The 17,069-nt window shown below is 40.0% G+C and overlaps 1 protein-coding gene across 2 annotated transcripts in view; it reads right to left on the reverse strand.

The window, feature by feature from the left end:
• MED27 (mediator complex subunit 27) overlaps nucleotides 1–16,356 on the reverse strand; it is a 94,935-nt gene extending 78,579 nt beyond the window's left edge. The window contains exons 1-3 of one of the 2 annotated variants that reach the window (XM_054220291.1): nucleotides 16,132–16,356; nucleotides 13,282–13,426; nucleotides 6,572–6,688 (exon numbers count right to left, since the gene is read on the reverse strand). In XM_054220291.1, the coding sequence (XP_054076266.1) occupies nucleotides 6,572–6,688; nucleotides 13,282–13,426; nucleotides 16,132–16,337 (468 nt within the window). In that variant the 5' untranslated portion in view covers nucleotides 16,338–16,356. The remainder of the gene's footprint in view (nucleotides 1–6,571; nucleotides 6,689–13,281; nucleotides 13,427–16,131) is intronic. The other variant, XM_054220292.1, reaches the window with a different exon arrangement.
• Nucleotides 16,357–17,069: the final 713 nt, after the last annotated feature.

The raw sequence follows: 17,069 nt of genomic DNA on the forward strand, positions 1-17,069 counted from the left end.
AGCAGGAGGAGGGAGGTGATTGTCCCCCTGTACTCAGCACTGGTGAGGCCACACCTGGAGTATTGTGTCCAGTTCTGGGCATCTCAATACAAGAGAGATATCGAGGTGCTGGAGCGAGTGCAGAGGAGGGCAACGAAGCTGGTGAAGGGCCTGGAGAATAAATCTGATGAGGAGCGATTGAAGGAGCTGGGACTGTTTAGTTTGAGGAAGAGGAGGCTGAGGGGAGACCTCATCGCTCTCTACAACTACTTGAAAGGACACTGTAGAGAGGTTGGTGCTGGTCTCTTCTCACAGGTAATTAGCAATAGAACAAGAGGGAATGGCTTCAAGGTGCAACAGGGTAGGTTTAGGCTGGACATTAGCAAGAAATTCTTCACAGAAAGAGTGGTCAGACACTGGAATAGGCTGCCCAGGGAGGTGGTGGAGTCACCATCCCTGAATGTGTTTTAAGAGTCATTTAGATGTGGTGTTGGGGGATATGGTGTAGGGGAGAACTTTGTAGAGGGAGGCAATGGTTGGACTCGATGATCCCAAGGGTCTTTTCCAACCTAAATGATTCTAATTTGATACAAAACTAACATTTTCTCTGAATGAAGAATTCTTTTAACTTAAAGAAAAGCCAACTTCTGAAATCAGATAAGAGCCCAGTAACACTGCAGTAGTTGAGAATGTCATGATTTCCATCAAAAAAACCTGTTTTGCAGAGATTAGGAACAGCTGTTTCAAACTGAATTAGACTAAAACTAGAAACAAGCTGTCAAGACCCAAAAAATATATTTTATACATAAAAGAACGTATTTGATTCAGCTGTTTTATCGTGGTGGTCAGCCAAAAGAGAGAAATAAAGTAACATTCTGAGATTCCAGACGTTGTCGCAAAGACTCTCTCATTTTTAACACTCTTTATGTAGATTTATTCCTTTGAGCATTTGGAATAGGAAAAATGTCAAACAGCTCATATCACAGATTCTTGAATATTTTCAAACCACAGGCAGCTTAAAACAGTTCAGAAACACCTGATGACTCTTTCTGCTCTAGTCCACATTCTCTGCATCTTCTGTAGCAGTAACAGGACGTTGCAATAAAGAAAATACATTCAACTGCTGTTGATATGAAAAGATTGAAATAATTCACTTCAACACACCACTTGTGAGTAACATGCATACAGCTCCTTTTTGTCCATGCTTGCAGATCCTAGGAGGCTTTAAGTGCGTATTTTCAGGATCAATTTCCACAGGAATTGCAGCTTCATATAAGAAGTAAATGCATCTATTTTAGAATATACTGTAAAATGTCCCATCTAGATATAATTCCTTTGTGTCCAATCACCCGTGCAGTATACAGAACACCTCTTATACTATGTTGCTCGCCGCCAGTTACAGAAGGTTAGAGAATCCAAGCACAACAACCAAATTAATCAAGACTGGTGCTGGTTTTGAATAGAACTATTTGTTCCAAAGCACAACTCTGAACATCAAAGACCCCTGTGACTTTATTACATGCTGTAAGATGTGGCCATTACAGTCTGCTTTCCAACCAAATCTAAAGTAGTCTTGAAAACACCCTTAGCATTTCAACATGTTCATTACTTTGCATAATAACGATATATACTAATTCTACCCAATAAGTATATTAGTAATTACTGTCAGCCTGTCAGTATACATGCTTTTGAAGAAGAGGTATCTGGGAACAAGCCAGTTCATGAGCATATAAAAATACGCAGACTGCAAGAAATGCATTTTTAACTCACCAAGACACCAGGCAAGCATGCAATTGCAGTCACGCGCCATTTCAGCTTTCAGATTACTCACACAGTCTAGCTTTAAGCATTAAAATTGAGCACTTAAGTTCTCAGCAAACTCAGCGGAGCACCAGAGCACGATTGAATGCTTCACGCTAAGCCAAGAACCTTACAAAAGAGCACAACAAGATAACCGCTGCTCAGGGTACATAAACTTTTGATCTTACTGTGAAAAGATCAAAAATGTGATCCTACCAGGTGCTAGTCTTTCAATCAGCTTTCATTAAATCTTGTTAATTCAGAGGACATCTTTTTCTAGGTATACTGTAACTGAACAAGTGTCAGTGGCTAAAAGACTTTATTCACGTTTTTTGTTTCTTGTACAAGTGAAAGCCTTAGATTCAGGCATTTAAAATTAGATAGAGTGAGCTGCTATACATGCTTGAGCTAATCTTGTATCAGCAGAGAAAGTGGTAACATGTACTGGTAAGTCACCTTTATCTCCAGAACTTCAGGATTTTACAACTCTCATAGATTTATATACTAGCTCATAACGAGCTGAGGTACCAACAAGTGAAGTAGCTCTGAGTGCTATGTTCATATTCTTGTCTCTGTTCTCCTATCAACCCCCAAACCTGCCCAACTGTGGCACTACTCAAGACTTCTAGGAGAGCCAAGATATGTTTCTGCAACTACCAATCAAGCTTGACAGTCAGCCATGAAGTTACATAGCCTACAGTTCTCAGCACCACATTTAGAATATTGTTTTTCCCCATTTCTATTCCCGCTGACCCAAGACAAAAGAGTATAATTACAGGGGGCAGGGAAAAAGAAAAAACACAAGCCCATTTCTCAGGAGGCAGCATTTTACAACAGATACAGTCTTGGTTTTCTACAGAAGAAGAATCATTCATCTGAGCTCCTGCAGAACACCGAACTGAAGTATCCCTAAAAACTGGGTCAGGTATCTGGCCAGATCTGAAACAAAGTACCCCTGCAAAACCAGACATTTTCAGCAGAATGCAAAAATGACCACATGTACTGCAAAGCATGGACTTCCTGAGTGTTATTAGTACATCTTACAACTTTGGGAAGAACAGACAACTTGCTTCAAATTATCAAGCAAAATTTTATTTTATCACCAGGAATATTTTGGAAAGAGCAAATTCACTTTGAAAGGTCATCTGAGATCAACTGCGCATCTTTTTCAATACAACTCTATGTTAAAACCAAAAACCAGGCACAGATATGAACAGTAATGATAGTGATGTCATGGTTTGTAATTTCTTATTCATATTCTGCAATTGTCACAGCATCAGAGTGACAAAACACCACCACTCCTGCAGAGTAGGATTAATCTTTCCTCCCAGGAAAATAAAAATCAGTATGCATTGATCCCAAGAGGCAAGAGACTTCAAAAAAATCACCACATATCTTCTGGATTATATGCCTTTAACATCAGAAGCTCAGTATTAAGTACTGCTGAATATAAAACTGCTGCCATGTGTTTGCCGAACGTGCATTTCCATGAAGCAGTAGCCAAACCAGCAGTCTGAACTGCACTTTTGATTCCATACAGCTCCTTACCCAGACTATTTTCAATTTTATTAGCTTTTAGGCAATTTTCATGTTTTGTGGCCAGTTATCAACAGTATCTGATTAATATACAATGGGGAAGAACTGAGTATTGCTTATATGCAATTCAAACAATTAAATCACTCTGAACTGAGGGGGGCAACTGTAGTAACTCCAAGAGAGAACTCCAAAAAAGATTAGAGATGAGCACACTTATGCATTAAAAAAAACAACAAAAAAACCTCACAAATAACAGTCACACAAAAAGACCTGACAACAACAATAGCAGAGAGCAACGGGGTGACATCATTAAATTTTCCATTTTATTTGAATTCCTCTAGAAGCTATGAAAAAAATCTTTTCCATATAAGAGTATCAATGGGAAGCTTATCACCTGTATCATTTATATTAGTGTTCATATTCCTTGAATGCCCTTCATATGAAGGTCCCCAAACGCTTTACAAACATCATTAATTTGCCTCAGAGAAAGCAAGACACAACTCTGAGTCCCTGAAAACATCCCCTGTGCTTTCACAGTAGCCACCATCCACTAGGTAAGTTTCATCACCAGTAGCAAGTCAGTCTGAGCCACCGAGAGCTGAGATAGCAGGCAAACACAAAATTCAAAGGAATGCCAGGGTTTCTTACAATGCTCTTCTTGTTCTGCAGTCCTACATTTTCGTCACTTAATCCCTAGACAACATGTATTTCCACTTACACCTTGCTGTATTTCTCAACTTCTAAAAGTAAAGCCTTTTCTTCCGACCTAATGGTTGTACTATGACTTACTCATCTACATACTGCATTTCTGTGCCTGTGCATGGCTTAGTTTGATTCACAGGCTGTTACGGATAGAGAGCAATGCAGTTTTAACCAATCTGGTTTGATGACCACATTATGCAGCTTAGAAAGTGAAACTGGTTGTTGATTTACAAATTGCATAGTTCAGCCATCAAACATGAACTGTATGAAGAGTTCTCACAGAGGAAGAAAAAAAAAAAAAGGAGTTAGGGGAAGAAGAACAGGGAGCAGGCAGAAGTGTTTTGGTTAAACTAGAGCAACATCAATCATTTCCATCCTGAAACAGGCTAACAGCTAGAACATTAATACTTATCAAAGAAAGAGGGAAAACAACCCCACTCATTAGCAAATAAAGGTGTTGTAAAGCATTAAATAATTCCCACCAGCTGACAAGGGAGTTGTGATTTATAATAGTGTGTATTGATATATCACTTCCTATAATTAGGAAAAGTGAGACTGGTACCGCTTACAGCATTATACAACAAATACTGTTGAATAACAACAAACACCAAGCACAACAATAGAAAAACACCACATCACGCTCTTGGGCTGCTTCAGATTTGAAACAAAGCATTCTAACAAAATCCAGTAAGAAAGACAAATTCTGTCCGGACACGTATAACCTGATTTCACAATAGTATCCTAGTGTGAATTATTACTAGTATCACTCCAAGAGGATCACAGATATAAAACATTCAAACTACATAAATAACAAGCCAGAATCAAATGCTAATTATTTCTCATTTTTCTTTAAGGAACAAGTTACTCATCATCACTTTTCTCTTCCTGAAGTAACAAGCTAACTTCAGTCTACTAAAATGTCAAAGAAATTCAGCTAACTGGCAGAGTGGCACAAGGTGGCATACGTGGCAAATTCTCACCTGCCACAGCATCTTTCCAGTAGTGCAAAGAAAAAATAAATTTGTAATTTTCATTTCCTTTTGTTCCAATTAGTAGGTATCAAAAACACTTTTATAGTAACATGCTAACAATAAAATAGTTAAGATAGCCCTGGGTTGGACTTTTGGTCAAAACCAGCAGAGGACTCAAAGGCAAAGGAACACTAGAGTCCGAGAGCTGAAGATTCCAGGGGCTGCCAGCTGAGGGGGGAAGATGCATTCTCCAAAAAAGACAGACATAACTGATGTTATCCATCCCCAGTGCCCCCCCATGCTGCTTTAGTCAGGATCTCTAGGAGAATAAAACCCCTCCAACATACAGTAGCTGGTGATTCTGCCTTTACTTTTACTGTAGCTATTATTATAAGTGCCCCTGTTTTCATTATGGTTTTCATTATCATTATTTTTCCCCTCCCACTACATTCGCTTTTTTTTTTTTAAACTATAATTGCATAGCTCAGAGACCCTCAGAAAAATTTTGTGTCCCACCTTTTCCCTTCTCCAGTAAAGTATACTTAGACTGTAGTAATTCCTGTCACACACAAACACTCCCCCTTACATTTTAGTACAAGCACTTTTTTCCTCATCATAGCTTTTCCAGTGCTTTTCACTCCATCACTGTAACATCAAGGGCAATTTGCACACTACCTGAATTTGCCACCCCTGCCATTGCTGGTCACTGGAATCAACCCTGCAATAATAAGAGTCAATATTCCCCAGGCAGACAACTGAGCAATAATTAATAACTACGGCAGTTGGAAGCAAAGAGGTAACCACCTGTTTCCTATTCATATTTTAAAAAAGAAAAAAAAAAGAACATTAACGTAATTCTGAACAGCAAGGGCATTTCACCAAAACATTTGCCTAAAATCGCACAAAATTAAAAGCCCATAAAGGGCACTTTTCCAGACGGCCAGGCAAACAACATTAGTCACTGGCTGTATAATACTTGGCATCTACAAAGCATTTCTGTCCAAAGAACCCAATGCACTTGAGACACGTTTAGACTAGAAACTCTCCGAAGAAGTAGGTTAAGTATTATTATCCTATTTTATCCGTAAGAAAAATGAGGCACAGAAAAAAAATCATGCATCCTGTTCAAGGTTACAACAAAAACTAATAAGAAAAGCAAGAACAGAATCCAAGTGGCCCAGCTCCTATTTTGTGCCCCGTGTACAAGAAAACACCAGTTTGTGTATCATTCATTTCTCCGGTGACAGGAATATAAACTGCCGTGGCTTATCTGCACAGGAAAGGAGTCCACAGCGGGTAATCCCGAAGAGCCTTTCCACTCCCGCTCCCTCTAGGAAGCGCTGACTCTGCTCTTACAAAGCACATTAAAATATGCTCTTCAGAGTGCCACCGAGGTATCCTCGTAGGGACTTGACACTTTGCTTCAATTAAAATCTTACTTTATTGGTTTTTTTGTTCCCTTCTGTGAGCAAACCAAGAGATTTTGGTCACTTCTAATCTATTCTTTAAGTAACTTCTTCAGAGCTGCTGGTCACTGAGAATACCAGTATCTCAGTCTGCACCACTAACCTGCCCCCTCTTACCCCAGCAAGCACAAATGATCTCCAAAAGCAACCTCCAGAAGCATCAGGCAACCAGATGATCCAGTTACCATCAATTTTCCTCAATGCCACAGGTCTGTCACTGATATTACAGTATACCTGAAAAGAAAATGTTTCCCAATTTGGGAGGATGAAATCTCAGCAGAATAAACTGGATCTCCGTGCAACAGTATGTCACAATATTATAACACCGCATTTTTGCAGAAAAAAGTTCTGAAAGGACAAAATCTTGGCCATCTGCCTGAACTTCCAAAGAACTGCCAACACAATAATTCAGTTACATTGTCCATGCTACTGTAAAACTACATTAAACTCAAAATGTTTGAGCACATCCAAAATTTAAAATTAATGTTCCTTGGAATGAACACTTCATTTTACAATCAAGATGAACAACACAAAAAAAAATTACTTCAACAGTGTTCCTCTGCTATTATGGTTAACATTTAATGTCATTTATTGTCATTAAACTCAATATTTGTGTCTAATCAATACTAAGCTACCAAGGGCAGTCGTAACAAGTCTGGACTTTCTCTACAGGCTATATCGATTTCTCTTTTTTTTTTTTTTTTTTTGAGACCTACAACAAACAATTTATACAAATAATTTATCAGGCAACACATCAAAATAATTTAATAAACAAAACCTATATATTCCTTTTTTCTTCTGTCATGTGACAGAAAATCATTTTAACTCATTAATGGTAATCTCAACAGTTCGATTTTAAATTTATGTAAAATAAGAGGAAGCTATGAGGTAACAAATTTAAATCCAAATATTTTTCAGTGTATTTCAACATGTAGATCAACAGTAATTTTTTTCATCTTGTATTTGCCAGCATATTACTTTTAAATAAATTTATGAAGACTCCTGTCCAGCTTGTTCACTTGGAATATTTACAATACACTGATACTGTAAAGTTTATGCAAGTTGCCATAATCTTCTTTTCACAGATGAGTAAATGAAATAATTCGATGCAAGTCCTACTAACCCAGCGAGTCAGAAAAGTTGATTTTTTTTCTTTCTGCTTGAAGTGGTACATAACAGCCTTCCCAAATACATGGTTATCATGTTTTTTTAAGTACCATTTCACAATGATAGAACATTGTGAGTACCACCACCACTCACATACACCTATGCACACAGGTGCAAACTACAGAAGTGTTGGAATTGGAGTAAAGCAAACAGACAAATGCAAGTCTGAAAACAGCAGAGCATACAACACTCCAGTGAAGTAAAAATCAAGGACAAAATTTAAGATGACATCACTGGTTCAAGACTACAATTGTTCTAGATTTCCCCCACTGTTACTGTTGTTAATAATATTATTTGAAAGTCTGAAAACAGTTTACTGCGAGGCAGGGGAGGGGGGTGGAGAAAAAGGAAAGATGACTTAGAGAAGACAGTATTTTCACTTGGGCAAGTAAACTCTGCTAATACTGCTATCAACCAGCAACTCAGGGAAGACTTCGTTTGCTGCTATACAATGAATTCAATGTTTCTTAAGTCTGGCAGAAAGAGTAATCCTGGTGTGTTGGTTTGGTAGTTGATCATAGAATCATAGGGTTGGAAGGGACCTCTGGAGACCATCTAGTCCAACCCCCCTGCCAGAGCAGGGTCACCCAGAGCAGGTGGCACAGGAACGCGTCCAGGCAGGTTTGGAATGTCTCCAGAGCTGGAGACTCCACCATCTCTCCGGGCAGCCTGTTCCAGTGCTCTGCCACCCCCAAAGTAAAGAAGTTCCTCCTCATGTTTAGGTGGAACTTCCCATGGTCAAGTTTGTGCCCATTACCTCTTGTCCTGTTCCCAGGCATCACTGAAAAGAGCCTGGCCCCATCCTCCTGACACCCACCCTGTAAGTATTTATAAGTGTTGATAGGGTCCCCCCTCAGTCGTCTTTCTTCCAGACTGAAGAGACCCAAATCCCTCAGTCCCTCTTCATAAGAGAGGTGTTCCAGTCCCCTCATCATCTTGGTAGCCCTTTGCTGTCCCCTCTCCAGCAGTTCCCTGTCCTTCTGGAACCAGGGAGCCCAGAACTGGACACAGTACTCCAGATGTGGCCTCACCAAGGCAGAGTAGAAGGGGAGGATGACCTCCCTCCACCTGCTGGCCACACTCTTCTTGATGCAGCCCAGGATGCCATTGGCCTTTTTGGCCACAAGGGCACATTGCTGGCTCATGGTCATCCTGTTGTCCACCAGGACTCCCAGGTCTCTTTCAGCTGAGCTGCTCTCCAGCAGGTCAGCCCCCAACCTGTACTGGCGCATCGGGTTATTCCTCCCCGGGTCCACTTTGCATATACTTTTCAAATAAACAAACAAATGCAAACAAGCAAAAAATCTCTACCAGTGATTAAAGATCAAATGTTGGGCATGAACTACTTGACAACAACCCAATTAAGAGAGGTGAAACTCGCCCTTCAAAAGCATTTGCCTTGTTTAGTGGACACTTAATACGCTGCATATTTTCTGTTCCACTGGAGTCAGTGGAAACACCTTAACAGACACTGCCTTGGGCATGCACGGGGCAAGGGTATACAAATGCTTTGCCAAGGGCACAGAGGATGAACAAATACACACTACAGGCAACAAATAACCTCACTAAAGCAGCAGATGGAAAACAGAAGTTTACACCACTCAAAGAATGAGTTCAAACTCCTGGATTCCAAAAACATGCATCTACTCTGACTGCCAGCTTTACTGTAGCTGGATCAGGCAACATCACCATCACAAGCTTTAATAAGCATTTTATATATGGATAAGTATATAACACTGGTTTATATACTTTATATACTCACATCATCAAATCTTTTGGGAAAAGACTTGGGTGACAAAACCCCTTTGTCACCCAGTATTGAGAACAAATATGAAGAAACAATTATTTGCTTAGTAAATGATGCTCTTATTGATGAGATCATGGTCTTGCCTCCTGCAGAAAATAAAAAGCACCCAGGAATGAGGAAGACTAGCAAAAGGGCACTTGTTATAGAAGCGTCATGAAAAGCAACAAAAGCAAGTTATTCCAGTGCCCCGTCACAAACATGAGGTAACACCTTTAAGAAAAAAAAATCAAAACTAAATCAGTCTTTCAGTCTAATATAGCAAGCGACGTTCAACAATTCTTTTCATCTAAACTTCTAGCAAATGCATTCTCCCCTGTGGTAGTCTCCCATGAATTCCAATACAATGCAAGCAGCGAGCACCTGGTAAGGAAAGGCAAGGCAGAGAGCAGCACCCTGCAGATCCAGTCCTGACTCTTCCAAGGAGTATCAGGCCACACACACACACACAAATCAGAAACCCTTCTGACTGCTACTGTCATCTTAGATTTCAACTGCTCAGACACAACAATCATATTACAAAAAATTCAACAGCTGAGATACCCATAATTACTCAAACCAGAAATCAACTACAATTACTAGACAGTCCCTATTAAAAAAAACAACAAAAAAACCACCACTGATTTCTACAAATTTCCTAACTTACCGATAATACTTTATCTGCATTACCCATACAGCATGATAGCTCTTTTTTGTCTTATCTAATATTGTATCTTCAATATTACATTAGAGGGCACATATAAATACTTCTGGGAAACAGCACTTCAACTGTAATGAAGAAAACCTCTTTTCTTAAATAACATTGAACAGGAAGAGAAAAAAAAAATTATCAAGTAGACCTAAATACTGTTCCATGGCTACTACACACCTCCATGCACCCCGCATTCAGCAAAGTAATTTACTTGTATGATTTCTACTGATACATAAAAGAAGCTAAAGCAAAGAAGAAAAAAACATTTAGCTCTTACTTGCAATAAGATCAACTTAAACTTCCTGTGTTTTTCAGCTATAGCTTGTGAGCTCTGTTAAACACCTGGAAAAGTAAAGTTCCTTTACAGCTGCATGTGTATGTAATTAAGGCATTTGACAAGCTGTTGTGTTCCCAAACAGCTGCTTCCATTATAAGGACAACTTTACCACCTGCAAAACTATTGGGTAAACTACAGTAAGTAAATATCAGGATAGCAGGTGCTAATAAATAACAAGCACTGCCAAGATAACACACTTCTGTAAGGAAAGTTTTCATTTTTCCCACACTACTTTTCTGTACCCCAAGAGCAGGCAAACTTAAGGTAATCAGAAACAGAGGAACTAGTGTTGTGACTCACAGGAGCAGCAGAACAAGGTTCTGAAATCTGAAATCTGAAATCACAATTAAATGCAACCCGTCTCTACTGCACTAAAGTCAAAGAGTTAGGTCAGTAAACTTGCACCAAAAAGTGGGTCTTCACACAATGCATAACTAGCCACAGCTACAAGTATTAACTGTGGTAAAATAAACAAGTTGAAAAGTGTCGGGGAAGTCTAATCTCCTAGTACTATGCTTTAAAGAGCTTCATGTTGTTTGTGGTACTTGGAAGGTTACCATCACTATATTCTCCAAATAGTCTATCATTTCCAAAGCAGAAATACTGTGGACCAACTAAAAATCTCAACTTTTAAACAAACAGACCATTATACAGGATAACTTTTGAAATACTGTGTTGTTGGTTTTCTTCTTTGGTTTTTGGTGTTATGGGTTTTTTTTAAGAATTACCATTTCAGGCCTCTAATTGTTCTTTCAATTTCAGACAAAAATAATGCAGTAAAGGGGTTTTTTTAATATACAGTACTTTCATATACTGAACAATAATTTGCTTCCCATGAGAGCAGTCATTATTACAAACCTTACTTATTATTGTTCTACAAGCTACTATTATTACAAGCCTCCCCATGTTTTAAAAATAAACAGAATGCATTGAAACATATACAAAGCCCAAGTACTTGCTTTCCCTATATTTCATTAATGTCCTTTTGGAATTGCACCACAGCCCCAAAACTCTGCTCCATCTACTCTCCCTTGGCAGCCATGTGGCTACTCATGCCATCAGTAATGCACGAACAATCAGAGAGAGGAAAATGCCCTTATCTCAGCTCATCAAAAATACAAGCAAGCCAGCCACAAAGGGGTCACAAATTAAAAATTAAATACAGACAGACATAAAGTGTATTGACACATCACCACATGTAAATCCCCTCTTCAAGCAACAGAAAACACCAGACACACATAATAAGAACAGAATGCAGCCAAAAGATGTAATGAAATAACACTTATTCAAGAAACATATTTAGCAATGAAGGATTAAAGCAGCAACATAAATGAGCATCAATAGGGTCTTTGTTGCTAATGGTAAATCCAGCAGCTAATACCCTCACACAGGCAGCACATCCGCTGTTAGGAACAGGGGCAACCTACCCATGCCTGCTGGTTACTGCAAACCGTAGAAAGAATGCTAGTAAATTTCAGAAGAACCATTAGGTAGAAAGCAGCTATTTAAATACAACTTAAACAGTATCTTTTGTTTTAGCTGTAAAACAGAAGTCAAAGACAACAAAAATAAAAGAAAGATAATACTGTTTTTCTCCTGGAACATTTAACTGTGTATATGAGTGCACAGGATACTAAAACCTTCTGCTTTCTGAAATTAGAATCCAGTATTACAAAAAACTGCTCTTCAAAGCTCCATAATTCTAAGTTAATAAAAAACTCCATTAGAATAACTATGTCAAAGCTATCATCAACAGAGTTTACTCTGATAACGCCCTAAAGTAGTAACTAAATCACTGAAGATTTAACTGCATTACAAGTTTAGTTTTCATGTATAAACGTTAGAGGGTTTTATTTTTTTACGAAAGTAGCAAATTAATTACTTTTTCTTGCTAACAGCAAGAAGCACAAGCAAACATGAAACAATTTCTCAATTAATAAGTCTCTACTTAAAAATCCTTCCTGTCCCCCATTTTCCAACCATATCAAGTTTTATCAATGCTGAATTCTACTGGGTTTAGAAGACGTTAACACACGTTTGTATTCTGAAAAGTGACTGTACAAACATTATGGTGGTATTCATAAAAACATTATTGTCGTCTTCCTATTTTAAATCTGAATTACGTTAGATTGTTTGGCTCAGTGTATAACAAGAATTGGCCTATGACCTATTTGTGTAGTCAGAAAATCTTCCTCGCTCATGTACCGTAATAAATAATTTAAAGTAGAATTGTTTCTTTTAATGCCTGAAATATTTTCAGATTTATTATTCCTGCTTACTCCTGCTGTCCTGTATAAGGTTGTTAAAAGCTACTACTCTGGAATCTCTTCTTATTTCTAAGACCAGGTGCAAATATTTTCAGCAGCAGAAAATATGGTATGGAAAGCCACTAGGACTTCTGATGATGACAACTTCCCTATATGTTTCTCTCCCAGAAATAAATTTGGAGGTGACATAAGCTCTTGATTCTCTGCTCTAATATCCCACCGCCCCCTGCTACAGTGCTTACTGCCAGATGTAAGGACACAATATACTTTCATTTTATATCTACATAAGATGCTAAATAGCTAACAGGGAAAGTATTGTCCTGCTTGGGAGTTAACACTCTCTTTGAAAAACAAGGGCACACCTCAGTATCACAGAAAAGTCTCCTCCCAATTAAAACACCATTTTTACCCTTGAAGTACATTTAGGTACTTATTATGCTCCTCAACTTCATAAAAAAACTCAGCAATTTTGACAGTCTCAAACACTCAGAAGTCTACTATATCACAAATCAAACATTCTGTAGGAATACACAAGTAAATTACATGGATGTATTCTGTTACCTTATTTGACCATTTGTAGGCTTGAAGAAGTTGGCTGTAAAGAGGTGTTTTGTCCTGAACAGGATCTAGGCTCAACAGTCCACTGTTGTGCAGGGGGTGGTTCTCAGACGGTTTACCAACTAGGTTGCTCAGACGCTCCAGTTCACTGAAAGAAAATAGAACGGCATTTTTTTAAAGTCAGATCTGCAGATACAGCTATCTGAGATGTACGATCCTCCTGCATGGCCAGCAATCATGCATGAACTCTATTTTGATAGCTAAGTGAGTTTTAAATACCTCCCAAATTTGATAAAAAACATAATCCCTTTCATTATCCAAACAATTTAAAGTGGGCTGTTAGTCATTAAGCTCATGGCTTCTTAGGAGAGAAAGTACAAGTCAGGAGTCTTTGTAACGCAACCTGGAAAGAGTCAAACTACAGTAAATCCTGTTCACAAGCACTTACAGAACCCAGTGTATCTTCTAAGCAATGCGTACCCTCAGAAACTACAAAATTCTGATTTTAGTATTGCCTGCAATACTATAGTATATTTTTTTAGCCATCAAGCAGGCAGATGCCTCATCATTTCATTAAAGAACTAGAAATTAACACTGTCCTCATATAAATATACTGAAGAACTGTCAGTAGTCCTAAGCCTGGAGATGGTCCTCCAAAGTGTGCGATTACTCTAAGCAAGTATACACATTCCAAATTCTCAGGGCAAGGAAGCATCTTCTGATTTCCATGAGCAATTCATACATTTGTAGACGTGCATAAAATATTCAACTACAGCATAAGCAGCACCATTTTCCCATGAAAAATACCTCATTGTGAAATGATCTATTACTGCTTCATATCTCATTTGTCAAACACTACATTTAATAATAACAAAAGTTAAGCAATTTTTAAAACTTGCATTGATCAACTGTAGAAGAAAGACTGGCTACTTTGCACAGATATAAAACGCAGTTTTTCAAGCAACATGACTAATCAGGAGCCTTTCCTTTTGACTTCTGAATGTTACATCCTACTTCAGATGAACTTCCAGTAAATTAGAACTAGGATTCAGACCCTTCAAAGGGCAACTTCTGAAAAATCTCTGTAAAGAAAAAACCCAAATATCTCAACTTGTATTTAATGAAGGTTACAAAAATAAACACCAACAATCAGAGAACTAACAGGTAAGAGACTTCCACACTTTACTACCACAAAATTCTCCTTTATTAACCATCATTCCTTCAAGTTTCCATGGCCTACATTCTTTCTAAGCCTCTGGTGCTGCGACTGCTCATAAATATGCCTAATATTTCTTGACAAAAAAATACAATAAAATAAATGTGAATAGACATAATAACTAAGGATTTGTTGAACAGGGATGCCAGTCAACACTTTCATGATGTGAGCCAAAGGCCAACAACAACATTAACCTCAACACACCCTGGAGTATACCCTTGCTACTTGAAATCTGTGCTTCCCAAACACATAACGCAATACATAACACTTAGATGCTATATAAATGACAATATTTTGGGACAGTTATATTTCAAAAAAGACAAATCAAATACACTACGAAATATTAAAAAAGTTATCTTACAAGGAATCAGGAAAGAAATGGCCACCAAAGCACTGATAAGCATATCCACTCCTGCTCTGGAAGAGAGAGTGAAAAAGGAACTGATGAAGTTTGATGATGAAGCTACTCTCAGGTATGGTAGTAAGGACAGGGACTGACCGCAAAGAATTGCGCAAGAACTTCACAGCACTGAAATACTGGGTGATAAAGTACAAAGTAGAGGGCTCTAAAATACTACACACGAGACAAGATGGGTCAGAGCCAACTGCTATCTACTATTGTTTAGGAACAAGATTTTGAGGTTATACTAGATAACTCTTTAAGAAGCTACCGAGCAAGACAAGGATAACCAAAGGAATGGCACAGCTTCTACATAGGGAGCAATGAAGCCTTCTCAACTCGAAAACAATAAAAGCCAAAGGGATATAACAGAAGTCTGTAAAGCTGTGTACAACATCATTCATAAGAATGACTAACCACCATCTTTCCCAACAGAAGGAAAGAAGCAGGTAACAATTTATATTGCCACAATCAGAACCAAAAAACAGCATGGCCCATTAGCCAGCAAGAAACAGATTCTTGTACACAAGACCATGAACACTACATCTCTGGAGGCCAGAAGATGCAGAGGAAGAGGGTGACTACGCGCCCGCCCTGCCCTTGGAGACCTCCCTGGACAGTGCTGGTGGCTCCCAGCGGGACACAGCTGAACCCAGCAGCCCTCTGGCAGGATCCACAGGGACCACCAGCCTCAACTTAGTCTCTATTTACGTGAAACACACACACTGGTACTAAACGCCTATACTTATGTGTACTAACTTCCCAGCCTTATAAGTTTTGGGAATAAAATGGTCATTCTTGAACCACTTGGGTGCTACTGAATAGCCAGAGGCTAAAACGTGATTTTTTTTCTTTTTTAACAAAAAACTTCAGAAAACAAGAGAAAAGTCTCCTGCAACCACAAGCATTCACCTTGCCAAGGTAATCCCGCCAACAGCTCCTTTTTTAAAGGAAAACAAGAACAAAACTCAGGTAAACATTATGAGCAGCACTCATCCCTCTGCAGACTCTGGAATGAAACACCACGGAGACATAACACCCACGATGCTGGGAGGAATAAACGGGAGCGTTTTCTTATTCATTTGCCTAAAACTTTCTCCAGGAGTGGAAATGGCACTGCTGGGGACCTTCAAGGGGACAGGGCCGGGGGACCCCGGGACCCCTCTCCCCACCGCAGGGCCGGGGGCCCGGCTGCACCCCGAGGTGGGGGGGAGCCCCCTCAGGGCCGGCTGCTCACCCCAGGTCGCGGCTGACGGAGTGCAGGCTCTCCTGGAAGGCGGCCACGAAGCCCTTCTCCCGGCCCTCCAGGGTCTCCTTGTTCCGCATTCCATCCTTCAGGCAGTCGAAGACCCGCGTCACGCTGGAGCGCAGCGCCTGGATGGCGGCGATGGCCTGGGAGAAGGCCTCCAGGTTCACCCCAGGGCTCAGCACCCCATCCGCCATCTTGGCCGCCCGGGCCCGGCCTCTCCCCGTCAGGAGCGTGGCGAGGCCGCGGCGGCCCCGGGGCAGGCTGGGAAATGTAGTCCGGGCTCTGAGGGGAAGCGGGGCGGGAAGCGGGGCGGGAAGCGGCGCTTCCCTCAGGCGGGAGGGATAGTCAACCCTCACTTTTAAGCCTTTTCTCCTCTTTTTCTAACCTCAGGTGCTTCTTCAGCGAAGGCGGGTCAGCCCCACGCCCTCTGAGCCCACCGCTTCTGACAGGAGCAGCCGAGGAGATGTCTGCCCGGGGTGAAAAAAATGACCACTGGCATGTGTGTCTCACTGCTTCCTCAGAAATATATTTTTTCCACTCAAAGACCTCTTTTCTTTTGTTTTCCTGTGCTGTGCATCACTCTCTATTCGCAATATAGGGTATATTCCCTCCTCTGGGTGTTCTGTGGATCTGTAGCATGTTTTCCAGGCGTAGAGACAGAAATAAAACCATTTAAAATACGAAAAAGGGGCCCCATCCTGCTGTAACGACTGAGCATAGCTTTAAGCAGGCAAGAATACTTCTATAAGCCTTATGCTCATGGGCAGACTAAATTCAGACCTGAAGGCTGGGCCCCCTGTGGCAGTTCACGTCTCAGTTGTGATCCCTGCTGGAATCAGCAGGACAAGAACCCACCTTCGTTATCAAATGTTTGCAAAGCACTGGGAAGTTCAAGGGTGCTGTCATAGCACCAGCAGTACTGCTTG

This window comes from Rissa tridactyla, chromosome 14 (assembly GCF_028500815.1).
Source record: "Rissa tridactyla isolate bRisTri1 chromosome 14, bRisTri1.patW.cur.20221130, whole genome shotgun sequence".
NCBI classification, from domain to species: Eukaryota; Metazoa; Chordata; class Aves; order Charadriiformes; family Laridae; genus Rissa; species Rissa tridactyla.